At 40.4% G+C, this 25,715-nt stretch overlaps 1 protein-coding gene across 3 annotated transcripts in view; it reads right to left on the minus strand.

Moving 5' to 3' along the window:
• Nucleotides 1-25,715, minus strand: part of ULK4 (unc-51 like kinase 4) — a 498,780-nt gene that overhangs the window by 101,594 nt on the left and 371,471 nt on the right. For all 3 annotated transcript variants that reach the window (XM_018066892.1, XM_018066893.1, XM_018066891.1), the window contains one exon: nt 12,189-12,374. In XM_018066892.1, the coding sequence (XP_017922381.1) occupies nt 12,189-12,374 (186 nt within the window). The remainder of the gene's footprint in view (nt 1-12,188; nt 12,375-25,715) is intronic.

Raw genomic sequence — 25,715 nt, forward strand, 5'->3', positions numbered from 1 at the left:
CCTGCTTCTTTCCCCATGGTGGGCTTTGGTCTCCTAAATTCTGAATACTTTTTCTGTTAATTAACTGTGTCTTCTAGAAACTTCCCAAATTAGGCATCTATTACTGAGACCTTACCTTGTTTCCAGGGAGATGGATTGTGTTTCCACTTAATTTTATACTTATTTTGATCATTTCAATGATTTGCAGAGGCAATCAAGGTAAACATATGAATTTTCTCCCTGTTGTAATTTAAAATCTCAGCTTGTTTAGAAATGTATGTCCATATATACCTATGTTTATGTGCATATGTGTACACACATACACATATGTATGTTTAACATCAACTATGGTAATGTATGGGTAAGTTTAAGGATGCCCTTATTTTCTTTTTTACTGTTATGTATTTCCCAAGTCATAGTCCCTTTCTCTGATACTGTAATTTTTTATAACAGTTTCACATATCATAAAATTCACCATTTTAAAGTGTACAACTTGGCGGTTTCTAGTTCAGTCACAAAGGTGTATCAACATCACCATGATTGATTTTAGAACACCTTCATCATTCCCTTTGAAACCCCATATCCATTAGCAGTCACTCTCCATTCCCTGTTCTCTCCTGCCCCTGGCAAACACCAACATTTCTCTCTCTTTGGATTAGTCTATTCTGGTATTTCACAAAAACGGAAATCACACAGTGTGTGGCATTTTCCATCTAACTTCTCTTACTTGGCAAAATGTTTTCAGGGTTCATCTACGTGGTAGTTTGTATTAGCATTTCATTCCTTTTCATGGGTGAATAACATTTCATTGCATGGATCTATCACATTCATTTATCCATTCATCAGCGGGTAGACACTCAGGTTGTTCCCACTTTTTGGCTATTACCAACAATGCTGCTATGAACTTCATGTGCAAACTGGGTGTTACTTTCATAATTTTAAAAATACTACTTTAGAAAAATTACAGAGTATCTTTTCCAAACAGTCAATAAGTCAAACCTTTTACTAATGTAGACTGGCTTTGCTCCTATTACTGGAAAGTATTTGGTTTTACTATGGAGAATCCCATGGACAGAGGAGACTGGCAGGCTACAATCCATAGGGTCACAAAGAGTTGGATCCTACTGAAGTGACTTAGCATGCACACATACGTTTAAAACCTTTCTAATACCTGCAAATGCTTAGATTTAATAAATTTTCTAGAAGTAAGCATACATTCTTGCATTAACTGGTAGTCAACTAATAAATTTAACCTTCATTTCAACATGGTAAGAGTACACTGATGTAGGTTAACAACTTCTATGGTATTTCTCATCATTAGATCAGAAGAGTAGGTCTTCCTTTTAAGAATATCATCTTAGAATATATTTCATTCTGTCACGTACAACATCCAGAAAACAATATTTGTGTGCTGATTTAAAAACCTGCCCAAACTGTGAAAAAGAGGGAAAAAAATCTATTTTGCTGCCCACGCGTGGAGTGCAACCTTTAGAAAGGGATTATTTCCATTACATTTTCATCAGGGACTGGCAAAGAAAAGTATATCATGTTATTACGGAGCCTGAAAATGTAATGACTTCCAGGTTGCTAGGCAACACCGCAATGTTAAAGGCCCCAGTATCTGTGATCTCTAGAGACACTCTCAAATTTCATTAAAACCTCATAACCATTATACAGAAAGTCCATGTGGAGTTTATAAACAGACTCAGTTTCTTAACATAATAATGAAGAAATAAATGCAAATGCCAACGGCATCAAAACTTTTCTGGGACTTAAAACCAAATATTTTGGAGGCCCAATTAATGAAACCTACATTGTTTCTTGGGGGTTCACAGAAATAAAGTACTATCAGTTTAGAATGAATGAAGTAGTTCATATTCTGAAAACATCGTACTGGGTAGAACTTAGTGACTTTCTTTGAAGAAAGGATAAATATATTCTGGGTATAAATCAGGAAGGGAGGCAAGGTTAATAGGAAATGAGAGTCCCAATCATTATTTGCTTCAAGCAGGGTCGTGACAGTGGCATGTTTGCAACTGAAATAGGAATGTAAGACGCTACAGGAAATAATTCTCAGGAACACTTTTCATACATTTCCTTCAGCAATGGTGTCGGAAAAAGCTAATCCCTGAAACAGGTAAAGTTGTGACAGGTCTCAGTAACAGTCCCATGTGTGGTCCCTGGGATGCTGGTCTAGGATTTGTGGCTCAGCTCGCTAAGATGCTCATGAGAATTGGTCTCTGCACCCCACACGGGGGGCCACCTAACCTCCTCATCCATCCCCTGAAGTTCTAAGTACAATATCTAGTGGAAAGGGACTGTGTGGTTTGGTCAGTTTCACTCATCCATCCCACAAATTAAAACATTGGAAGATCAAAGTACTGACATAGATCAGAAAGGTCATTTACTGTGATGGTTGATTTTAAAGGCAAATTCTTAAGCAGAAACTATGCCAGCATGTGAGATCCTCAGATTTGCTAAGTTAAACTGGTGGTTACAGAGTGGCTTAGGGTTCTTATGACCCAAATTTTTATTTTCAAAACCCAGCCCCCAGGAACTTGGAGCATGGGTATCTTTACTGATAGACTGGTTTAGTGGTTCTCTCTCATGTGTGTGTATACACACACACACACACACTTCATCCAGGCTTAGGCACAATTTTTTATTAGCATATCTGTGATATACGAGTCAACTGCAAAGTGAAAATTCAAATCTTGCAGAAATATATGGGATTTCATTAAATCATTCCTGGCAATGGTGGAAGAACCACATCCAAAGCCTTGGACGAGGGAAGGTCTGAAAGATCAACAAGACTCGATGGTCACCACCTAAAGAGTAAAAAGGGCGGGAGCGTCAAAGGGAAATACTTATTTGAACAGCAATGGAAAATAAACGAAGACCTCAACCGGTTGTGTAAAAAAAAATAAAGACACCATTTTATGGTGATGCTGAGAAGGTTAAAAATATGAAGGCTGTTACACCATCATGCAATTCAATAATGTGAAAGATGACACACGAAAATGTCTACAGCTGCTGGTAGAGCCCAACGTGATGGAGTGAAAGGGTCCAGCTACAGGTTCTGGGTGGGTAGCTGAACATTCAGAATAAGACCAACCCTCTGCTGACTCCCATGGGCAGGGAGATGAGGGGTTCCCTCTGTGCCCTGGCTGGAGTCAGGAGAAGACCCAGAGCTCTGAAGGTGCCAGCAAAGTCCCTGCCTCTTGCCCACAGTCTCACCCACTCTGTCCACACCATCTCACCACCCACACTTCATCCTAGTTTACGCTGACCACTAAGCGGAGCCCTGGTCACCCCTCTTGCCCTGACCTCACACTCACAAGGCTCTCTGCAGCCCTTGCTCCAGCTCCCTGCTCACCCCTCCTCTTGACCTCTGCCCACCGTGCCCTTTGGACAGTCACCAGCACCATCTCCTACATCCTCAACCTCTTCCAGGATGTTCCCTTCACTTGCTGGCTCTAAGGAAAACACCGAGCTTCTCCCCCATGACAGTACTTTCCTTGCAGGCATCTCTTGACCGCCAGCCTGGAGATGGCTCCGTGATCCTCCCTGCTGCTTCCTGACCATTTCCCATCCCCGTTTCAGAATTCCCCAGCTTTAAATCTAATGTCACCAGAGCGTGGCACCTGCCACTCTTCCCTGTTGCAGCTCTCTGGAGATCACTCCGTCCCCAGCACCGCGCGTGTCACAGTGCTCGGCAACATTTTGTTTGTAAAGAGGGTCCTTCTAGTACCACTCAGGTCTCTGGCTTTCCCTCCCATGACCTTGTTTCCTTCACGTCTCAGGCACTTGCTCATGTGGTTTTACCTGAGACTTGACCCTTGCAGTTACCTGGCAGTCCTCCAAAATCCACACACAAGCAGCTCGTGCTCTGCTTTCACCATTTCTCCCCAAGTCAGAACATCTCTCACTTGGAATCCCAGGCCTGGAGCCCCTACAGCCAGCAAGACATTCCCACTTGGATATCTGGTAGGCTTCTCAACCATAACACGTCCCAAACTCTGCTCTCGATTTCCCTCCATCCCCCAGATAAGCTCCTCTTGGGTTTTGCTCGTTGAGGTTTTGAGTTAAAGCTAAAACTGAAATCACCTTTGGCTTTTCTCTCTGCCTCACAGCTCATATCCAATCCTCTGCAAATTCTATTTGTTCTACTTTCAAGATTTATCCAAAATATAACTGCCCCAGCCCTGACCAGGACTTCCTGGGGGCCATTAACCCGCCAGCATCTCTCACCCTTCACTTGCTTCAACGACTACTCTTGGGTGTGGCACCCCTCTGCCCCAAATGCTCCGCAGGTCCCTGCTCACTCAGGATCAAGGCCTGAGTGAGAACAGAACTGCCGTACGACCCTGGAATCCCACTCCTGGGCACACATCATGATTATGCAAGGATAGTGTCCCCCCTCCACCAAAGCCCTTCCCATCATCTCCCGCCTGCCTGGTAAATCTATTCCTTGCTCGTTTTGCTTTGGACACACAGCCCGCTTTGGGGCTCCCAGCACACCCTGGGGAAGCTCCTGGCTTGCAGACCTAGTCAATGCTGGCCCCTGTCTAGTGGGTCCTGCTCCACTAGCCCCCTGACTTCCTTTAGGTCATCACTGAGGTGTCATCTCGCTGAGACCTTCCCTCGTCACTCCGACGAGAGTAGCGGGTGTCCCGCTGCATGTTCTTTCCTTCAATGACCTCCTTCTCAGTGCTATTATTATCTAAAGTATGGACAGTTTATTCTGCGATTGCAGTTATTGTCTCACTCTCCCCAGTAGCCTCCAGGAGGGCAGTGTTCCCAGCCTGTGTTGGCCACAGTTCTATCCCCAGGACTAGTTGCCGACTGACTGGTCACTCTTAGTGAAGACGTTTCCTATATGGTATTAAAAGGCCATGTAACTCCTTATGAGAATGCCCTCAAAATGTAGTGAAAAGACAAAATCAATTAACTTAAATAAATTTCAGTTTCATTTATTGAGATCAAGCCCCAGTCAAACATTCTGTCATTATTGACCACAGTTGTTGGGTGGCCAGTTTAAGTGAATCTACATGAAGTAGTTAGTTTTCCAGAACTACTTACTCCAGAACCAAAAGGAACTCCTGTGTTGCAAAATCATTTATCTTAAACATAGTCAAATATTTCTGGTGATCAATTTTAAAACACTTGCTTATACAAAACAATAACAGAGTTCATAACTCACCTTTAAATTCAACTTTTCTAACAGCCTGAATTTAAAATACTCTCTCAAAGGAACCCTTCTACACTACTGTTAGGAATGTAAATTGGTATAGCCACCATGAAGAACAGCACGGAGGTTCCTTAAAAGAATAAACACAGAACTACTGTATGACGCTGTAACCCCACTCCTGGGCATATATCTGAAGAAAAACACGATCTGAAAGGATACACACACCCCAGTGTTCACTGCAGCGCTGTTCACAATAGCCAAGACGTGGAAGCAGCCTAAACGTCCATCGGCAGAGAAATGGATAATCGGCAGAGAAATGGTGCATATATGCAGTGGAATATTACTCAGCCATTAAAAAGAACATGGATGGACCTAGAGAGTGTCATACTGAGTGATATGAGTCAGGGAAGGAGAAATATCACATGACATCCCTTATATGAGGACTCTACAAAGAAACAATACAAAAATGAATTTATTTACAAAATAGAAAGAGACTTATAAAATGAACTTATGATTGCCAGGTGGAAGGGGTAGTTAGGGAGTTTGGGATGGACATGTACACACTGCTGTATTTCAAATGGATAACCAACAGCACATGGAACTCTGCTCAATGTCATGTGGCAGTCTGGATGGGAGGAGAGTTTGCGGGAGAATGAATACCTGGATGTGTATGGCTGAGTCCCTTCGCGGTCCACCTGAAACTATCACAATATTGTTAATCAGTTGTACCCCAATACAAAATAAGAAGTTTAAAAAAAGATGATACTCTCTCAGATAAATATTTAAAATATCAACTGAAATTATGGTATCTTCAGTTTTTTCTATAATTATTTAAAAACTGAAAACCAAAAACCCAATTCTGATTCTTTGTTATGTACAGCTTAACAACTTGAAAACAACCCTTTAGAATAAACGAAGGTATTCCTATGAATCCAACACAGACATTAACCATTCTTCCACTGGACAGAGTTCATTTATTAAAGTCAGAGGAAGGCACACACAGAAATATCAGGGTGACACCACTTTGCGTGAATAAAGTATACACAGAAACTTGAAAAATATGGTAAAATGACAATTCTGATAATTCTTAATCACGCAGGTGTTCATCATCTTACTCACCCAACTTTTGTGTGGTTTTTATAACAGAAAGGTGAGTAAAAATATCATCCGTGGCAATCGGAACTTGAAAGAGGAGAGGGCCCTTGGAGAAAGAATTTTATTTGACAGAAGAATTTCAGCTGGTGAGCAGAGAGCTGAATCTTCTGATATTGAAAAAAAAAAGTCAAAACAGAAAGGAAGTGATGCTGCCCAGGGCCCACAGACATCAGATGGAGAAAGAAGACAGGAAGGACCCCAGCCGGGTCATGAGGAGCCTCCAAGTGGAAGGGGGCAGTGGATGGGGGCGAGATGAGTGTAGCAAACAGGAGGAAAATGAGACCTGCTCAAAGTGGGCTTTACAGATGCCTTCTCTGTTACTTGCACATCCTCAGGAAACCTACAGCAAAGATCCACACACTTCCTCGGGCTCTTTGAGGTGGATGTGGTTTCACTCACAGAAACGCAGACGTTTCGGTCCTAAGAATGACTGGCAGTAAATGATGACCTTATTCCACTGGCCGTAAGCTTCCTGAATCTCTGTTGCTCAAAATCTCAGGAAACTAAGGGAAAACTTTTTAGGCAAGATGTTTCTTTGTTGGAAAGACGCAGCTAAGTTAAAGAGTTCTCAATACCTTGTGAGTCCTATGGCAATCATGGGCAGAGATGCTCAACATGAATGGTGTGGATGGATGCAGGGAAAGATCCCTCCTGGAAACTCCCGAGAGAATCCTCTCAGAGCCTCAGGGAAATGTTCTAAGGCATGAGATTTCACAAGAATGGACTACAATGGCTTTTTATGCCTTTGGGCACATAGTGTTTCTCTAAAAATTTTCACAACAATCTCCCCACGTTTTCCTCCTTTTGGAAAATAAGCCAAGAAAAGAAGGATTTACCATGAGAATAATTAGCCAGGAGAGGGAGAGAGAAAGAGGTATCATTTTGCCTTTTGCTCCACCTGAAGGAATAGTTCACTTTTCTAATAGAAATTAGATCCCTTCTGATTCGACATCTACAACTTATCCTGCTACTGAAATAGAAAATGAATGGCTGGAGAATTCCTCCTTTTCTTATTTGGTATCCTTAGAGCTTTGAAAACTCTGTACTTGAAGATACTACTGTTACACTGAATTTTAGCAACACAACATCTCTGTTCTTATGGTGAAAATGAAAGGGTGAGGGAGCCCACATGAGAATTTGGAAGAGAAATGATGGTGAGCATATAGCAAGATATTCTGAAAGGCACAGGGTAAAGGGTCCCCAAGGAGTGGATATTTGTAATAATCTTTAATGCTAATCCATTCATGACTACACGACTGGATTAGTATGAATGGATTAGTCATTTCCAGTGGTCATGTGTGGATGTGAGAGCTGGACCATAAACAGGGCTGAGTGCCAAAGAATTGATGCTTTTGAACTGTGGTGTTGAAGAAGACTTTTGAGAGTCCGTTGGACTACAAGGAGATCCAACCAGTCCATCCTAAAGGAAATCAGTCCTGAATATTCATTTGAAGGACTGATGCTGAAGCTGAAACTCCAATACTTTGGCCACCTGATGCACAGAGCTGACTCATTTGAAAAGACCCTGATGCTGGGAAAGATTGAAGGTAGGAGGAGAAGGGGATGACAGAGGATGAGATGGCTGGATGGCATCACCAACTCAATGGACATGAGTTTGAGTGAACTCCGGGAGTTGGTGATGGACAGGGAGGCCTGGCACACTGCAGTCCATGAAGTCGCAGAGAGTTGGACACGACTGAGCAACTGAACTTAATGTTAATCATCTTCAGAGAGTGATCCCAAGTCCCACTCCTCCCACCTCTACTGCACCAGGTAGATGGGTGGGTGGGCAGGTAAATGCGGCCCCAGCATGTTACCATCACCCTGTTGTGGACCATCCTCTTCTTTCATAGAGTAGTCAACAGCATACATTTAAGCCAGTTAGATAGAAGAAGCTTGTGGTGGTTTGTATGTAGTCAACATTTTGAGCATTAGAGTAGGCTAGCTTTAATTAAGAGGCAGGTATTTAATTTGCAATTGTTACATTGAAAAAACTCCCACTGATTATCAAGTTTAGGGGACAGGTAAACTTGGAAGAGATCTGAAGGGTTTCTATCACAGTAAAGCTGTGAGTGCAAAGTATAACTATAAAACCACCAAACTTCCTGCTAAATGACAGTTACATAATTAAATCCTTAGGTTTCCTCAACATTTTTTCAATCTTCTAAATACAGACTAATACCCTAGGGCCAAAACATATCTCAACGCCATCACTACAAATTAAACATCCTATTTCTTTCATCTGTTAGTGAAAATTCTGCTTTTACAAAGTTACTAGTCACAAGACTGGGAGTTTACACAGATATTTCAAGAAAGGGCCTTTTGTGTAAGTCATAGGGAAGAAACTGCCATAATATTCCCAAGATAGCTCTCTAGTAACCACAGTGTACCTGTCAGAGACACACTCATTACTGGGCCCTAGAAACGGCAGGGCCAAGTGTATTTGGGGTCACCCTTTCTGAAACCATCCAGGCTCACTCAGGCTTGGGGAAAAGTGGGCACTCCTCAATCGGACTTAAAAGGAGGTGGTCTCACAGAGTAGAACTTTCCATAAGTGATTTACAGATTCAATGCAATCTCTATTAAAATTCCCATGGCATTTTTCGCAGATATAAACAATTCTGAAATTTGTATGAAACCACAAAAGACCCCAAGCAGCCACAGCAATCTTGAAAAAGACCAACAAAGCTAGAAACATCACACTCCCTGGTTTCAAACTGTATCACAAGTATATAGCAATCAAGACAGTATGGTATGAGCAGAAAAACACACATTAATGGAACAGAATAGAGGGCCCAGAAATAAACCCAGGCCTACATGCTGAATTAGTTTTTGACATAGGAGCCAAGAATATGAGTCCGAGAAAGATCAATCTCTTCAATAAATGGTGCTGGGAAAACTGGACACACATCAAAGAATGAAACTGAACCACTATCTGACACCATACACAAAAATTCACTCAGAATGGACTGAAGACTTGACTATAAGAGCTAAAACCATAAAACTCTCGGAAGAAAACATGAGCACTAAGCTCCTTGACTCTGGTCTTAGAGATGATGTTTGGATCTGATATGGAAAGTAAAGGCAACAAAGCAAACCAAACCAGTGAGACTACGCCAAACGGAAAAGCTTCTGCACAATGAGGGAGCCGTCAACAGAATGAAAGAGCAACCTACCTTGTGGGAAAAAAATGCCTGCAAATCACATGTCTGACAAGGGATTAATATCCAAAATATAGAAAGAATTTATACAAGTGAATAATAAAAAATCGTAACAATCCAGTTACAAATTGAACAATTAAAAAATGGGCAGAAGATCTGAATAGACAGTTTTCCACCGAAGACATACAGATAACCAACAGGTACATGGAAATACACTCACCATTATTAAAAATCGAGGAAATGAGATATCTCAAAACTACAATGAGACATCCACTCACACGTCAGAATGGTTATTATCAAAAAGAAAAATAACAAGTATTGGCAAAGACGTGGAAAATGGGGAACACTAGTGCACTGTTGATGGGAATATAATTTGGTGCAACCATCTTGGCAAACAGTGAGGAAGTTCCTCAAAAATTTAAAAATACAACTTCCTTAAGATTCAGAAATTCTACCTCTGGGTATTCATCCAAAGAAAACAAAAACACTAGTTCAAAAAGATATATACACCCCCGTGTTCACTGCAGCATTATTTACAACAGCCAAGATAAGGAGACAATCTAAATGTCCAATAACAGAAGAGGATGTGATGCATACGCATTAACAATGGAATATTACTGCCATAAAAAGAATGAAGTCTTGCCATTTGTGACAACATGGATGGACCGACCTTGAGGGAATTACGCTAAATGAAGTAAGTCGAGCATTGAAAGACAAATTCCACATAATCTCACGTACATGTGGAATCTTAAAAGAAAAAAAGAAAGAAAAGGTCAAACTCATAGAATCAGAGAAGAGCTAAGCGGTGAGGGGTGGGGAGTGGGTCAAAACTGGTGAGGAGATTAAAAGGGACGAATTTCCAGTTATGAAATAAGTAAGTCTTGAGGATGTGATGTACAGCACAGTGGCTATAGTTAACACTATTATGCTGTATATTGGAAAATTGCTAAGACAGTAAACATTGAAAGTTCTACTCACAAGAAAAATGTGTAACTATGTATGCGATACATGTTAACTCTACTTATTATGGTGATCATTTTGTGGTATGTACAAATATCAAATCACTATCTTACATACCTAAAACTAATCTAATGTTATATGTCAGTTTTGCCTCAATTAAGGAAAACAAAAAGAGAAGTGCTCCCGGAAGGAATGTGCACTCAATGTCCTTTAAGGTAGGTCCTTAAGGAGCTTTTCCTTTTTAACTTCTTACAAACAGAAAGCTGCAATTAACAGGCCTCCTTGATCCAGTTACTGAATCAGGTAACAAACCTTGACTGGTCCCTGTCTCTCTATCAAATCTAGTTCCTCCAGTCCAAGTAGGAGAGCCTGAGAAGCTGGCCCCCTTAAGATTTAAGGATTTAAGTACAGGAAATCTGTCACATTCCTTCTTTCTCCCAGGTTCCCATCCTCCATGCATCTGCCTACCCAGTCTCATCCACTCCTCAGAAACCTGGAGGCTCTAACGTGCAGGGGACTGAAGCGCCAGGCTGGGGACCAACTGAATGCCTATCAAAGTACCGCTCAGTCTCACCCGGGCATCTATAAAGCACTCAAATGAGCAGGCAATATACAATGAAGAGCAAAAATGAAGACTCGCCCGCAACAAAAGTAGAGATTATTTTATAGACGTTTCTTATTCAGCTCAGTGGCTGCTTATTAAATTCCAATCACAGGCCAGGTGCTATGAGAAAGCCTTGTTTTTCAGTAAATGTAATTTGAACTCTATTGAGATGCTACCAGTGTCCTTGGTTTCAGAGACTAGAGCTTCCTAATTCTAACAACTTGTCCAAACTCCGAATGTCTGGTCCCCTCTGGCCCCTCAACTAACTTCACCAATAGCTACTGTAAACAATGGTCTTCAAAACCAGCAGAACAAGATCTGTTGTAGAAAGAATTCAAAAGGACCTTCAGGTAAACATCAGCTATACACATTTTTAAAAACAACACATGAAAGGAGCAAAAGGGAGTTTTTTCCATAAAGTACAATACTGGAAGTTAGAAATACTGTGAGGTTGAAAGTCTCCATTTTGCAGCTGTTAAAAAATTTAAAAAATAATAACCACACATTGATTTAACAAAGTGATCAAAACTAACATCACCAGTAAACGGCAAATGGACATCATGAGCTTCTGGATCTGATGGATTTCTTCTGGGACTTACCTGAATCTAGTTGTCCAGGACACAGCAGAGAGACCTAAATGGAGGGGAAATCCTACAAAATACCTGGCCCATTCTTCAGAAACCTCATGAAAGACCAAGAACGGCTACAGAACTATCCTGGATTAAGTACATCTGTCAACCAAAATACATGATGCTGGACTGGAATCTAGATTGGAAAACAAGCTATACAGGACATTATGGGGACAGCTGACAAAGTTGGAATATGGATGGCAGATCAGCAAAAGATTTGTATCAATGTTAAATTTCCTGACTTTGATAACTACAGTTAAGAGAACATGCATTTCATTAGGAAATACATACTCACATATTAAGGGATAAGCACAAATAATATGTCTAACTCTCATAGTTCAGCAAAAATTCTGTGTACATACAAATAGATATGTGGAATACGATGAATGTTAACAGTAGGTGACTACAGGGAAAGGTAATCATGAGTTCTTGAAAGGTCAAAAAACCTGACAACTCCCCATCTTCTGGCTACCACTGAGGCCGCCCACCCAGTTTTTGTGTGGACTCACCATTCTTCTGAGAATCCTCAACAGAAGCTTCTGGTCCTTTGGGTCCTCTTTGGATGTCAGTAAATCAGCGAAGGTCTCTGCATTTTCAGGAGACAGGCTCTCTGGGTTTTCCCCTCCATACAACTGAACCAGTATAGACAGACACTTGGATGAAACTTCAAAAATTTCAGGGTCCTCGTTAGGAAGCTGAAAAGTAACAAATAGGACTTCATCAGCTTCATTGAAGATGATGTTGGTATTCCTCAAGAACTACAGCTTAAAAGATAGAGTGTCAGTCTGAGTACAAACTTTAATTAACTGAATATTCTTATGAATGGATCTTTTTCAAAATGCAAAGAGCAACTCAAACAAGACTAGCAGCCCAAAATCAGAAGGAAATTCTACAGTCTTTTCTTTAATCCACAGTGATGAATGACCTGTGACAAGCAAAGGACCAATTACATATTACATGCATATTTACATATGCATATGTTCACACAGGTGCGTGTGTGTCTGTGGGTGTGGAAACACTGATTTTTCCAAGGCACAACCCTTACATTCTTGTTGACATAGCTTGTTGAGGAAAATCTACTTCCCAGAAGATATTAAGAAATGGTTTGAACTGTTTCCAAATCATTATTGACTAAACAGGTGGGAGAGAAAGTATTGTTTCTATATAACAAGGTATATTATGAAACAATAATCACACCATAAGCATTTTGATCTTTTAAAGTTTTATTTCTATTAGCTTTGTTGAGATACAATTTCTAGGTCATACAATTTAGTGATTTCATGTGTATCCATCATTCAATGGTTTTTAGTATATTCATGTGCAAACACCACCAGAACCAATCTAGAATTTTTTCATTTTAACTGAAAAAGAAACCCTGTATCATCTCCTCCTCCCTACCCAGTCAATTCTAACCTGCTTTCTTTGGACTGGCCTATTCTAGACATTTCAGATACTTGAAACCATACAAAATACGATCCTCTGTGACTGGCTTCTTTCTCTCAGCACGTGTTCAGGATTCATCCATGCTGCAGCACGTATCGGCATTTCATTTCTTTTTATCATGCAATGGATATGCTGCATTTTGTTTACCCATTCATCAGCTGATGGACATTTGCGTTGTTTTCACTTTGACCAGTATGAGGAGTGCTGCTGTGAACATCGTGTATACATTTTTGTGCACACGGATTTTGTTTCTCGGGTATATACTTGGAAGTGAAACTGCTGAGTCACACAATAAGTAACTCTATGTTTATCTTCCTGAGGAATCGCCAGACTGTGTTTCAAAGCCGCCATTAGCACCAGCAAAGCATGAGAGTTTCAGGTTCCCCACATCCTCGCCAACACTTGTCATTACCTATCTTCTTAATTACAGACATCCTAGTATGTGTGGAGTGGTCACCCATGGTGGTCTTTCATTTGCATTTCCCTGATGGTTAGTGATGCTGAACATCTTTCCATGTACATTTTGGTCATTTGTATATCTTCTTTGGAGAAATGTTTACTCAGGTCTTTTCTCATTTTTAAAACTAGGTCATTTGTCTTATCATAATTAGGTTTAAGTATACTTTATATTTTTTAAATACAATTCCCTTTATATATTTTAGATATAATTCCCTCAGCAGAAACACATTTCAAAACTGTTTTCCCATTCTGTGGATTGTCTTTTCACTTTCTTGACAGTGTCCTTTGAAGCACAAAATATTTTTCATTTTGATAAAGTCCAATTTACCTATTCATTTTATTGCTTGTGATTTTGGTGTCAAACCTAAGAAATCATTGTTTTCAAAGTCCTGAGATTTTACACTTCTAAGAATTTTTATAGTTTTAGCGCTTACATTTTTCCTTCTAAGAACTTTATAGTTTGGCGTTTACATTTAGGTCTTTCCATTTTAATCTTTGCATATAAGTAGAGAACCAACTTCATTCTTTTGCATGTGAATTAATCTTATTTTGAAACATTGGCAGGTTCATATGCCATTATAAGAAATAATACAGAGAGATACCATACACACTTCATCTGACCTCCCCAATGGAAACATCTTGCATAACTCTAGTACAAGATCACAATCAGGAAATTATCCTATACATTAAGACAGCCACTCCTGCTTTTTAAAAATTAATATTTTCAACATATATAGTTTGCAACCTTTTACTTTCAACCTGCCTGTATCATTATATTTGAAGTGAGATTTTTGTAGACAACATACTGTTGGATCGTGTTTTATTATCCCCTCTAGTCATCTCTATCTTTTAATTGGTGCCTTTATATCATTTACATTTTTAAGATAAATAACATAAAAATGCTAGGGTTTAACTCTAACATACAATTTTATTACTTGTCTTCTATTTTCTCCCCATTTACTTTCCTGATCCCTTTTTTTTTTAACCTTCCTGTGGGTTATCTAAACATTTTATGTTTTTGATAAGAATTATTAAATTCTCCCAGTATTAGTTCCTTAGGGCTGACATAAAAAGTACCACAAATTGAGTGGCATAAACAACAGAAATGTATCACCTCACAGCTCTGGAAGCTAGACGCTTAAAAATCAAATAGCAGGACCTTGCTGCCTCTGAAACCCAAAGAAGAATATTCCCTTGCTTCTTTCCGGCATCTGGTGATTTTCTGGAAATCCCAGGCATTCCTTAGCTTGTGGCTGTATAACTCCTCTCTCTGCCTCCGTCATCCCATGGAATTCTGTGAGTTTCTTGTCTTCACATGGTTGTCTTCTAATAAAACGCTAGTCATATTGGAGTAGTGATGCACTCTGACTTGAGTCTGACCTCATCTGGAATGTCAGTGTTTTCAAACAAGGTTTAATATTCTGAGGTGCTGGGAGTTAGGACTTCAACATCTCATTTTTGTGGGGGGACACAATTCAACCTGTTACACTGCCTATCAACTTTGTCTCTTTCGGGCTCAGCGGTTTGTTCACCTTGGTTTCTCTGCCTCAGGCTATCAGGCTTCCCCAAATGTCTGGTGGTCCCTGGCATTCTATTTTATGAATGAAAGAGTGTGCAGATTAGTACAGGCAGATGGCTCCAATTTCCTTTGCATTTGTGTATATCTGTTTCTTCATGCTGCTTTCCCTGTGATTTCTTCAAATCTTCTCTGTGATTTCTTCAAACTCTGAAATGCTTCTTTCTAAGTAACGACCCCATCTTAGAAATCACACCAGATAGATGGCTCATCCTCTTCACAGTGCAGACCTTGGCATATTAAGCTGGAAGAAAGCTGAGCACAATGAATAAGGGAAGGGGCTTGACTGGCCTGCCAGTTTTAAATGCTCATCTTCCAATAGCCGGGTAAGAGTCTGGGGCCTCCAGCAGTTTTCCACTTGAAGTTTACAGATCAACAGCATCTGTTCCTACCTTCTGGTTAGTTTTCTCCTCTGTATGTTCTGGGTAATAGGTTTCTTCACTAGATTTTGATTCAGTTCCACCTGCTTTCTATCACTGAGTAACTGCATGAGATTTCTTTTCCATTAACAGCTTCTTCTTCCGCTCTCCCATGATTATAAGATATTTGAGGCTTTCTCTATTTTCACAGCTTCTGAGTAGCCAGTGAGGCAGGCACAGGTATTCATGCTTCTACTTCAATCTACTGCAACATTTCTTCATTTATGAGTTAGTTTAGCTTCACTGTTGAGATGATGGGAGGATGCTTATCATAAGTAGTAACTCCAAACATGGCTTATTTGTTGGATTCTTGTAAAATTGATGTTTGTGTTTGTGTGTGTGTGAGCCCTGCCCCACCACTACAGAAAAGATGGTGATGGTATAAAATCTCCCAGGAATAACAGAATAAGGATATACCCAATTGTCTGAAGAAACAAACTACTAGAAAAATACATGAAACAATGGTTTTTAAGATACCAGACACGAGGCAACGTAGGACAGTGATGCCAAATAACTGAGGTGAGCTCTACTCCTCTCCCAGGTTAGAGGCTTAAGAGGTCTCCAGGCCTAAGAGAGACAGCAACTGAGGTGGGTACCAGCAGATATTTTAAGCTGAGGAGACAGAGTGAAAAGTCTCAGAAAACCAAGCAGCTAGAGTTCATAGGCCAAAGTACTAGAGAGAAGAGAGCACAGGAAAGCTCACACTGAAGAAACTGGTAGCCTGGACGGTATTTTATCTATTAGAAAAAATGAATTTCTGGTTAAAAACCTTTCTAACAAGACAACTATAGGCTTAGAGGGCAATGATGGCAAATCCTACCAAAGATTCAAGGAAGATGTAATACCAAGTCTATATACATTTTTTCAGAAAGCTAAAGAAAATGGACAGTTCCAAACTCATTCTGTGTGGGGAGTATTTCAGTTCAGTCGCTCAGTCATGTCCTACTCTTGCCAGGCTTCCCGGTCCTGCACCAACTCCCGGAACTTTCTCAGGCTCATATCCATCGAGGCATTGATACCATCCAACCATCTCATATTGTCATCCCTTTCTCCTCCCGCATTCAATCCTTCCCAGCAGCAGGGTCTTTTCCAAGGAGTCAGTTCTTCACATCAGGTGGCCAAAGTATTGCAGTTTCAGCTTCAACATCAGTCCTTCCAATGGAATATTCAAGACTGATTTCCTTTAGGATGGACTGGTTGGATTTCCTTGCAGGCCAAGGGACTCTCAAGAGTCTTCTCCTATACCACACTTCAAAAGCAACATTTCTCAGCTTTCTTTGTAGCCCAACTCTCACATCAAAGAAAAATGGAAAAACCATAGCTTTGACCAGACAGACCTTTGTCGGCAAAGAAATGTCTCTGCTTTTTAATACGCTGTCTAGGTTGGCATAGTTTTCCTTCCAAGGAAGCAAGTGTCTTTTAATTTCATGGCTGCAGTCACCATCTGCAGTGATTTTGGAGCCCCCCAAAATAAAGTCTCTCATTGTTCCCACTGTTTCCCCATCTATTTGCCATGAAGTGATGGGACCAGATGCCATGATCTTAGTCTTTTGAATGTTTAGTTTTAAGCCAACTTTTTCACTCTCCTCTTTCACTTTCATCAAGAGGCTCTTTAGTTCTTATTTGCTTTCTGTCATAAGGGTGGTGTCATCTGCGTATCTGAGGTTATTGATATTTCTCCCAGTAATTTTGTTTCCAGCTTGTGCTTCATCGAGCCCGGCATTTCGCATGATGTACTCTGCATATAAGTTAAATAAGCAGGCTGACAATACACAGCCTTGACGTACTCCTTTCTTGATTTGGAACCAGTCTGTTGTTCCATGTCCAGTTCTAACTGTTGCTTCTTGACCTGCATATAGAGTTCTCAGGAGGAAGGTAAGGTAGTCTGGTATTCTCATCTCTTTTAAGAATTTTCCACAGTTTGTTGTGGTCCATACAGTCAAAGGCTTTGGCATAGTTAATAAAGCAGAAGTAGATGTTTTTCTGGAACTCTCTTGCTTTTTTGATGACCCAGTGGATGTTGGCAATTTGATCTCTGGTTCCTCTGCCTTTTCTAAAACCAGCTTGAACATACGGAAGTCCACAGTTCACATACTGTTGAAGCCTGTCTTGGAGAATTTTGAGTATTACTTTGCTAGCATGTGAGACGAGTGCAATTGCGTGGCAGTTTGAACATTTTCCAGCATTGCCTTTCTTTTGGATTGGAATGAAAACTGACCCTTTCCAGTCCTGTGGCCACTGCTGAGTTTTCCAAATTTGCTGGCATATTGAGTGCAGTGTTTTCATAGCATCATCTTTTAGGATTTGAAATAGCTCAACTGGAATTCCATCACCTCTACTAGCTTTGTTTGTGTGATGCTTCCTAAGGCCCACTTGACTTTGCACTCCAGGATGTCTGGCTCTAGGTGGGTGATCACACCACCATCGTTATCTGGGTCAGGATCTTTTTGTATAGTTCTTCTGTGTATTCTTGCCACTTCTTCTTAATATCTTCTTTTAGGTCCATACGATTTCTGTCCTTTATTGTGCTCATCTTTGTATGAAATGTTGCACTGGTCACTGAGGAAGGCATTATCTCTCCTTGCTATTCTTTGGAACTCTGCATTCAAATGGTTATATCTTTCCTTTTCTCCTTTGCCTTTTGCTTCTTTTCTTTTCTCAACTATTTGTAAGGCCTTCTCAGGCAACCATTTTGCCTTTTTGCATTTCTTTTTTTGGGGGATGATCTTGATCACTGCCTCCTGTACAATGTCACGAATGCCTGTCCATAGTTCTTCAGGCACTCTGTCTATCAGATCTAATCCCTTGAATTTATTTGTCAATAAATATCTACTGTATGATAGTAAGGGATTTGATTTAGGTCATACTGGAATGGTCTAGTGGCCAGTATTACCCTGATGCCACAATCAGACACATTCCAAGAAAAGACACTTTCTGATCAAAGCCCTTATGAATACAGATGCAAAAACATCAAGAAAGTGTTCGCAAACCAAATTCAGCAACATATTAAAGGATTATACATCATGACCAAGTGGAATTTATCATAGGAATGAAAGGCTAGTTTAGCATCTAAAAATCAATCGATGTTATGTGCAACACGAATAGAAAAAAAGACAAAAATTATATGAGCCTTTCAATGGTCACAGAATAAGCATTTGACAAAATTAAAAACCCTTTTAGTATTAAAAAACACTCAACAAATTATAAATAGAAGAGAACTTTCTCATATTGATAAAGGGTATCTGGGGCAAAATTTACAGCTGACATCATACTTACTATGGTTTAAGATCATGAACAAGACAGATGTCCATTCTTGCCATTTATATTCACCATTATATTGGAAGTTTCAGTTATGGCAATTAAGCAAGGAAAATAAGTAGAAATCACCTAGAAAGGAAAACTCTATTTGCAGATGACATACTCTTACATACAGAAAATACTAGTGAATCCACTAAAGAACTATCAAAAATAAACAAGTTCACCAAAGGGGCAGAATACAAGATCAATATTCAAAAATCAATTGTATGCCTGCACACTAGCAATGAAGAATGTAAAAAGGAAACAAAGAAAACAACTGCATTACAATAGCATCAAAAAGAATATTTAAAACTGAAGTTAAAAGAAGTACATGACTTGAAAGCTGAAACATTCTAGGAAAACGTTAAAGAAGGTACATAAACAGCAAAACGTGTCATGTTCAAGGATCAGAAGAGTTAATATTACTAGGTTGTCAATATGCCTCAAACTGATCTACAGATAAAAAGCATTCAGAGCTGCAGCTGGATTATTTGTGCAGAAATTTGATAAGCTGATCCTAAAATGCATATAGAAATGTAAGAGACTAATAGCCAAAACGATCTTAAAAAAGAAGAATAAATTTGGAAGGCTCACATTTCCCAATTTCAAATTCTGCTGCAAAGCTACCATAATCCAGTCAATGTAGTACTGGCATCAGTTCAGTTCAGTCGCTCAGTTGTGTCTGACTCTTTATGACCCCATGAATCGCAGCACGCCAGGCCTCCCTGTCCATCACCAACTCCCGGAGTTCACTCAGACTCGCATCCATCGAGTCCGTGATGCCATCCAGCCATCTCATCCTCAGTCGTCCCCTTCTCCTCCTGGCCACAATCCCTCCCAGCATCAGAGTCTTTTCCAATGAGTCAACTCTTCGCATGAGGTGGCCAAAGTACTGGAGTTTCAGCTTTAGCATCATTCCTTCCAAAGAAATCCCAGGGCTGATCTCCTTCAGAATGGACTGGTTGGATCTCCTTGTGGTCCAAGGGACTCTCAAGAGTCTTCTCCAACACCACAGTTCAAAAGCATCAATTCTTCGGCACTCAGCTTTCTTCACAGTCCAACTCTCACATCCATACATGACCACAGGAAAAACCATAGCCTTGACTAGATGGACCTTTGTTGGCAAAGTAATGTCTCTGCTTTTGAATATACTATCTAGGTTGGTCATAACTTTCCTTCCAAGGAGTAAGCATCTTTTAATTTCATAACGATATACAAAAGATCAGTGGAATAGAATTTAGAGTCCAAAATTCAACACTTGCATTTATGGTAAACTGACTTTTGACAAGCATACCAAGACAATTTAATGGAGGGAAAATGGCCTTTTTAAACAAATTGTGCTGAGACAAGTAGGTATCCACACACAGAAGAATGCAGTTAGACCCATTCCTCACATCTCATCCAAAAACTGACTCCAAATGGATCAAATATCTAAATATCAGAGCTAAACATACAAACATATGGCATCACCAACTTGATGGACATGAGTTTGAGCAAGCTCTGGGAGTTGGTGATGGACAGGGAAGCCTCACGGGCTGCAGTCCATAGGGTTGCAAAGAGTTGGACATGACTGAGCGACTGAACTGAAATAAAACATACAAAACTTTTAGAAGAAAATATGAAAGTAATTACGCCTTTGTGACTTTGGGTTAGGCAATGTTTCTTGCATATGACACCAGAAGCACAAGAACAACAACAAAATTGATAAATGACTTCATCTCCATATACGAAAAAAGTGAAAAGATCATCCACAAAACAAGAGAAAATTGCTGTAAATCTAATACATAATAAGGGACGTGTATACACACAAAATATAAAATATCTTACAACTCAGTAATAAAAAGACGACTAACTTAATTTTTTAAAGGGCAAAGAAAAAAAGACATTTTTCCCAAAAAGGTATACAAATGGGCAATAAGCACAGGAAAAGACATTCAACATCATTAGCCATCAGTTCAGTTCAGTTCAGCCACTCAGTCGTGTCCGACTCTTTGCGACCCCATGAATCACAGCACGCCAGGCCTCCCTGTCCATCACCAACTCCCGGAGTTCACCCAAACTTACGTCCATCGAGTCGGTGATGCCATCCAGCCATCTCATCCTCTGTCGTCCCCTTTCCCTCCTGCCCCCAGTGGGGAAATGCAAATCAAAACCACCTTGCGATACCACTTCACACCCACTACGATGGCTATAATTAAAAATACAGATAATGCAAGTGTCGGCGAGGGTGTGGGGAAACTAGAACCTTCATACACTGCTGGTGCTAATGGCAGCTTTGGAAAACACTGCATTTTCTCAAAAGCTTAAACACAGGCTGACCTCAGGACTGAGCAGTTCTACTCCTAGACACACACTCAAGAGAAAGAAAGCATATATTTACACAAAAGTGTGCACACAATTGCTAAAAGGAGCCTTAATTCAAAATTGCCAAAATGTGGAAACAACCCAAATGTCCATCAATAAATGGATAAACAAACACTGTACATGTATACAGTGGAAGACTATTCACCAACACAAAGAAGGAAGTACGTATATTTCAAGCTAGAAACATGAGTGGACCTCAGAAAAACATCATACTCAGAGAAAGGCCACATATTATATAGATCCATGTATAAGAAATAACCAGAACAGGCCAATCTACAAAAACAGAAATCAAATCAGTGAGTGACAAGGGTTTGGAGGGGAGAGTATGGGGAGTGACTTTTCATGAGTATGAAATTCCTTGCTGGGGTGACAAAGATGTTCTGTCATCAGATAACGGTGATGATGCACAACTTTCAAAATACACTACACAGCAGTGAATTGTACACTTTAGAGGGGTTAAAGGCATGCGTTATGTCTTGATACATCTTTTTCAAAAAACCAGTAACAACTCTGCACAGTCTTCAAGAATATCAAAGAGCAGGGAATACTTACTTCCCAATTCATCTGCTAAGATCAACATTACCCTGATACCAAAACAAGACAAAAACCATATAAAAAAGTAAACTACAAAACAACATCCCTCATGAACACAGATGCACAAATTCTAAACAAAATTATAGCAACTCCAAGCCCACAAAATAGGGATAATGATAAAATAATATCTCTTGACAAAATGGGGTATATCCCAGGAATATAGGTCAGTTTAATGTTCCAAAAAGTCAGTCAATGTAGCATATCATATGTATTCATTTCCAAGGGTTGCCATCATATTGAAGGACCACAAACTGAGAGGGCTAAAAAACCAAAAGCTGATCTTCTTGTGGTTCTGGAAACTAGAAGTCTCATATCAAGGAGGGGACAGAGCAGCGCCTCTCCTGGAGCCTCCAGGCACGAATCCTTCCTGCCTCCTCCAGCCTCTGAGAGCCCCAGATGTGCCTTGCCCGTGGCAGCAAAACTCCAGTCTCTGCTTCCATCATCACACATATTCCCCCTTGTGTCTCTGGCTTCATATGGCCAGCTTCTTACTGCTGCTGCTGCTGCTGCTGCTGAGTCGCTTCAGTCGTGTCCGACTCTGTGCGACCCCATAGACGGCAGCCCACCAGGCTCCCCCGTCCCTGGGAGTCTCCAGGCAAGAGCGCTGGAGTGGGTGGCCATTTCCTTCTCCAATGCATGAAAGTGAAAAGTGAAAGTGAAGTTGCTCAGTCGTGCCCGACTCTCCGCGACCCCATGGACTGCAGCCCACCAGGCTCCTCTTGTTACTAACCAGCAGTGGTGGGCCCGGGAGCCCTCACTATTCCAGGATGACCTCATCTCAACCAATTACGCACATGATCCTACTTCCAACTAAGGTCACATTCTGAGGTACTGGGGGGGGAGCGTTTAACACATCATTTTTAGGGATACAGTCAATCCATAATATCATATTAATAATTTAAAAAGAAAAACCACCATTATCTCAATAGAAAAAGTATTTAACAATATGCAACACCTGTTTCTAACAAAAAACTCAGCAAACCAGGAGTAGAAGGTGATAAAAACATTCAGAGACTGAATGCCTCACCCTGATCAGGAAGACAGAGAGGAACATCGGCTCTCACCACTTCCACTCAACAGGGGAGGTTCTGGCCAGTGCAGCTGGGCCAAAATGAATAAACCAACAAATAAATAAATATAAGAAATTCAGATTGGAAAAGAAGACTTAACTGCTTATTTGCAGAAGACATGATTCTCGATGTAGAAAATTCAGTGGAATTCACAAACAACCCACTAGAGTTCAAAAATGAGTTTAAAGGTTACAAGCAAAAACAGTAAATGGAAAAGATAAATGCAACCCGAAGTTCATAGTAGCAATATTTGCTATTGCCAAGGTACAAAATACACCTACATGTCCATCAACAAATGAATGGATAAAGAAGATGCACTATATATACACACACACACATATATATATACACACACAGATATATACACATAGACTTGCCAATGGAACACTGCTTGGCCATACAAAGAATGAAATTTGCCATTTGCAGCAACCTGGACGGACTTGGAGGGCATTATGCTCAGTGAAATAAGTCAGAGAAAGGAAGTACAGTATGACATCACTTTTATGCGGAATCTTAAAAACACAACAGACTAGTCAACACAACAAAAAGAAGCAGGCTCACAAACATGGAGAAAAACTAGTGAAAAAACTAGTGCTTACCAATGGGGAAAGGGTAGGGATGAGAGCCAACACATCAGTGGCAAATTCAGAGGTACAAACTATTCTGTATGAAGTAAGTTACAAGGATATATTATACAATGTGGGGAATATAACCAACATTTCACAATAAATATAAATGGAATACAACCTTTAAAAATTATGAATCACTATATTGTATACCTATACTATGATATCAATATAATACTGCATAGCAACTACAATAAAAAAAATTTAAGGGAAACAATCAGATGTGAGTATATTTGCATGGACAAAGTTATTCACTGCATTGCTGTCACTGAAAAAACTATAAACCACCTAAATGTCCAGCAATAAATATAATAGGTACTCACAAAAAAACAAATAATATCATGTACTATAACATCCAAAAAACTGAAATATTCAGGGATAAGTCTGACAAAAGATGAAAGACCTATACACTTGAAAATACAAAATATTGTTGAGATAAATTAAAGAGGACCCAAATAAGTGAAGGGATACACCACATTCATGAGTGGGAAGGCAATTTTGTTAAAATGCCATTCTCTCCAAATTAAGACTAAACGTAATCCCAGTCGAAATCCCCAAAGGGTTTTTTTGTTTGTTTGTTTTGGTACAAATCAACAAGTTGATTCTAAGCTTCTTTATTATATACATATATATCAGTTGGAACTTTCTCTTCATTCTTGTTTTGTCTTCCCATTATGGTTTTTAATACTCTCCAACCACTGAAACACTTTCCCCACTTGAGACGTGCAAGCTTGCCTTCCTTGTAAATGCTCTAGTCTTCCCTTCTTTATCAAAGAAAATAATTAATTACTTTGGCTGTGCTGGGTCTGAGTTGTGGAACGTGGGACCTTTTTAGTTTCCGGATATTTTAGTTGTGGGCTTCCCTGGTGGCTCAGATGCTAAAGAATCTGCCTTCAATGCAGGAGACCCAGGTTCGATCCCTGGGTTGGGACGATCCCCTGGATAAGGAAATGACAACCTACTCCAATATGCTTGCCTGGGAAATGCAATGGACAGAGAAGCCTGGCAGGGGTCCACGGGTTCACAAAGAGTTGGACACGACTGGGCGACTACCACTTTCCCTCAGCTGCAGCATGTGGGGACTAGTTCCCTAAGCAGGGATGGAACCGAGGCGCCCTGCATTGGGAGTGTGGAGTCTTAGTCACAGGACCACCAAGGAAGTCCCCGATCTACTTTTCCTTCCTTATTCTTAGACAGTATTCTTAAATCGTCATTAATAACACTGTGGTGCTTTTATTACCTATTTTGTCATACTATAATCACTTTTTAAATTGTGATGAAGTCTGTCAAACATAAAGATCTATGGAGTATTCCAAGATAATTACTGATGATCCAACAAATACAGTTTTAAGCTCCTCTGCATAACCTTAGTTCAGTTCAGTTGCTCAGTCGTGTCCGACGTTTTGCGACCCCATGAATCGCAGCACGCCAGGCCTCCCTGTCCATCACCAACTCCCAGAGTTCACTTAGACTCACGTCCATTGAGTCGGTGATGCCATCCAGCCATCTCATCCTCGGTCATCCCCTTCTCCTCCTGCCCCCAATCCCTCCCAGCATCAGAGTCTTTTCCAATGAGTCAACTCTTCGCATGACGTGGCCAAAGTACTGGAGCTTCAGCTTTAGCATCATTCCTTCCAAAGAAATCCCAGGGCTGATCTCCTTCAGAATGGACTGGTTGGATCTCCTTGCAGTCCAAGGGACTCTCAAGAGTCTTCTCTAACACCACAATTCAAAAGCATCAATTCTTCGGCGCTCAGCTTTCTTCACAGTCCAACTCTCACATCCATACATGACCAAAGGAAAAACCATAGCCTTGACTAGACAGACCTTTGTTGGCAAAGTAATGTCTCTGCTTTTGAATATGGTGTCTAGGTTGGTCATAACTTTCCTTCCAAGGAGTAACTGTCTTTTAATTTCATGACTGCAGTCACCATCTGCAGTGATTTTGGAGCCCCAAAAAATAAAGTCTGACACTGTTTCCACTGTTTCCCCATCTATTTCCCATGAAGTGATGGTACCAGATGCCATGATCTTCGTTTTCTGAATGTTGAGCTTTAAGCCAACTTTTTTGCTCTCCTCTTTTACTTTCATCAAGAGGCTTTTTAGTTCCTCTTCACTTTCTGCCACAGGGGTGGTGTCATCTGCATAGCTGAGGTTATTGATATTTCTCCCAGCGATCTTGATTCCA

This window comes from Capra hircus, chromosome 22, assembly GCF_001704415.2.
Source record: "Capra hircus breed San Clemente chromosome 22, ASM170441v1, whole genome shotgun sequence".
Lineage (NCBI taxonomy): Eukaryota > Metazoa > Chordata > Mammalia > Artiodactyla > Bovidae > Capra > Capra hircus.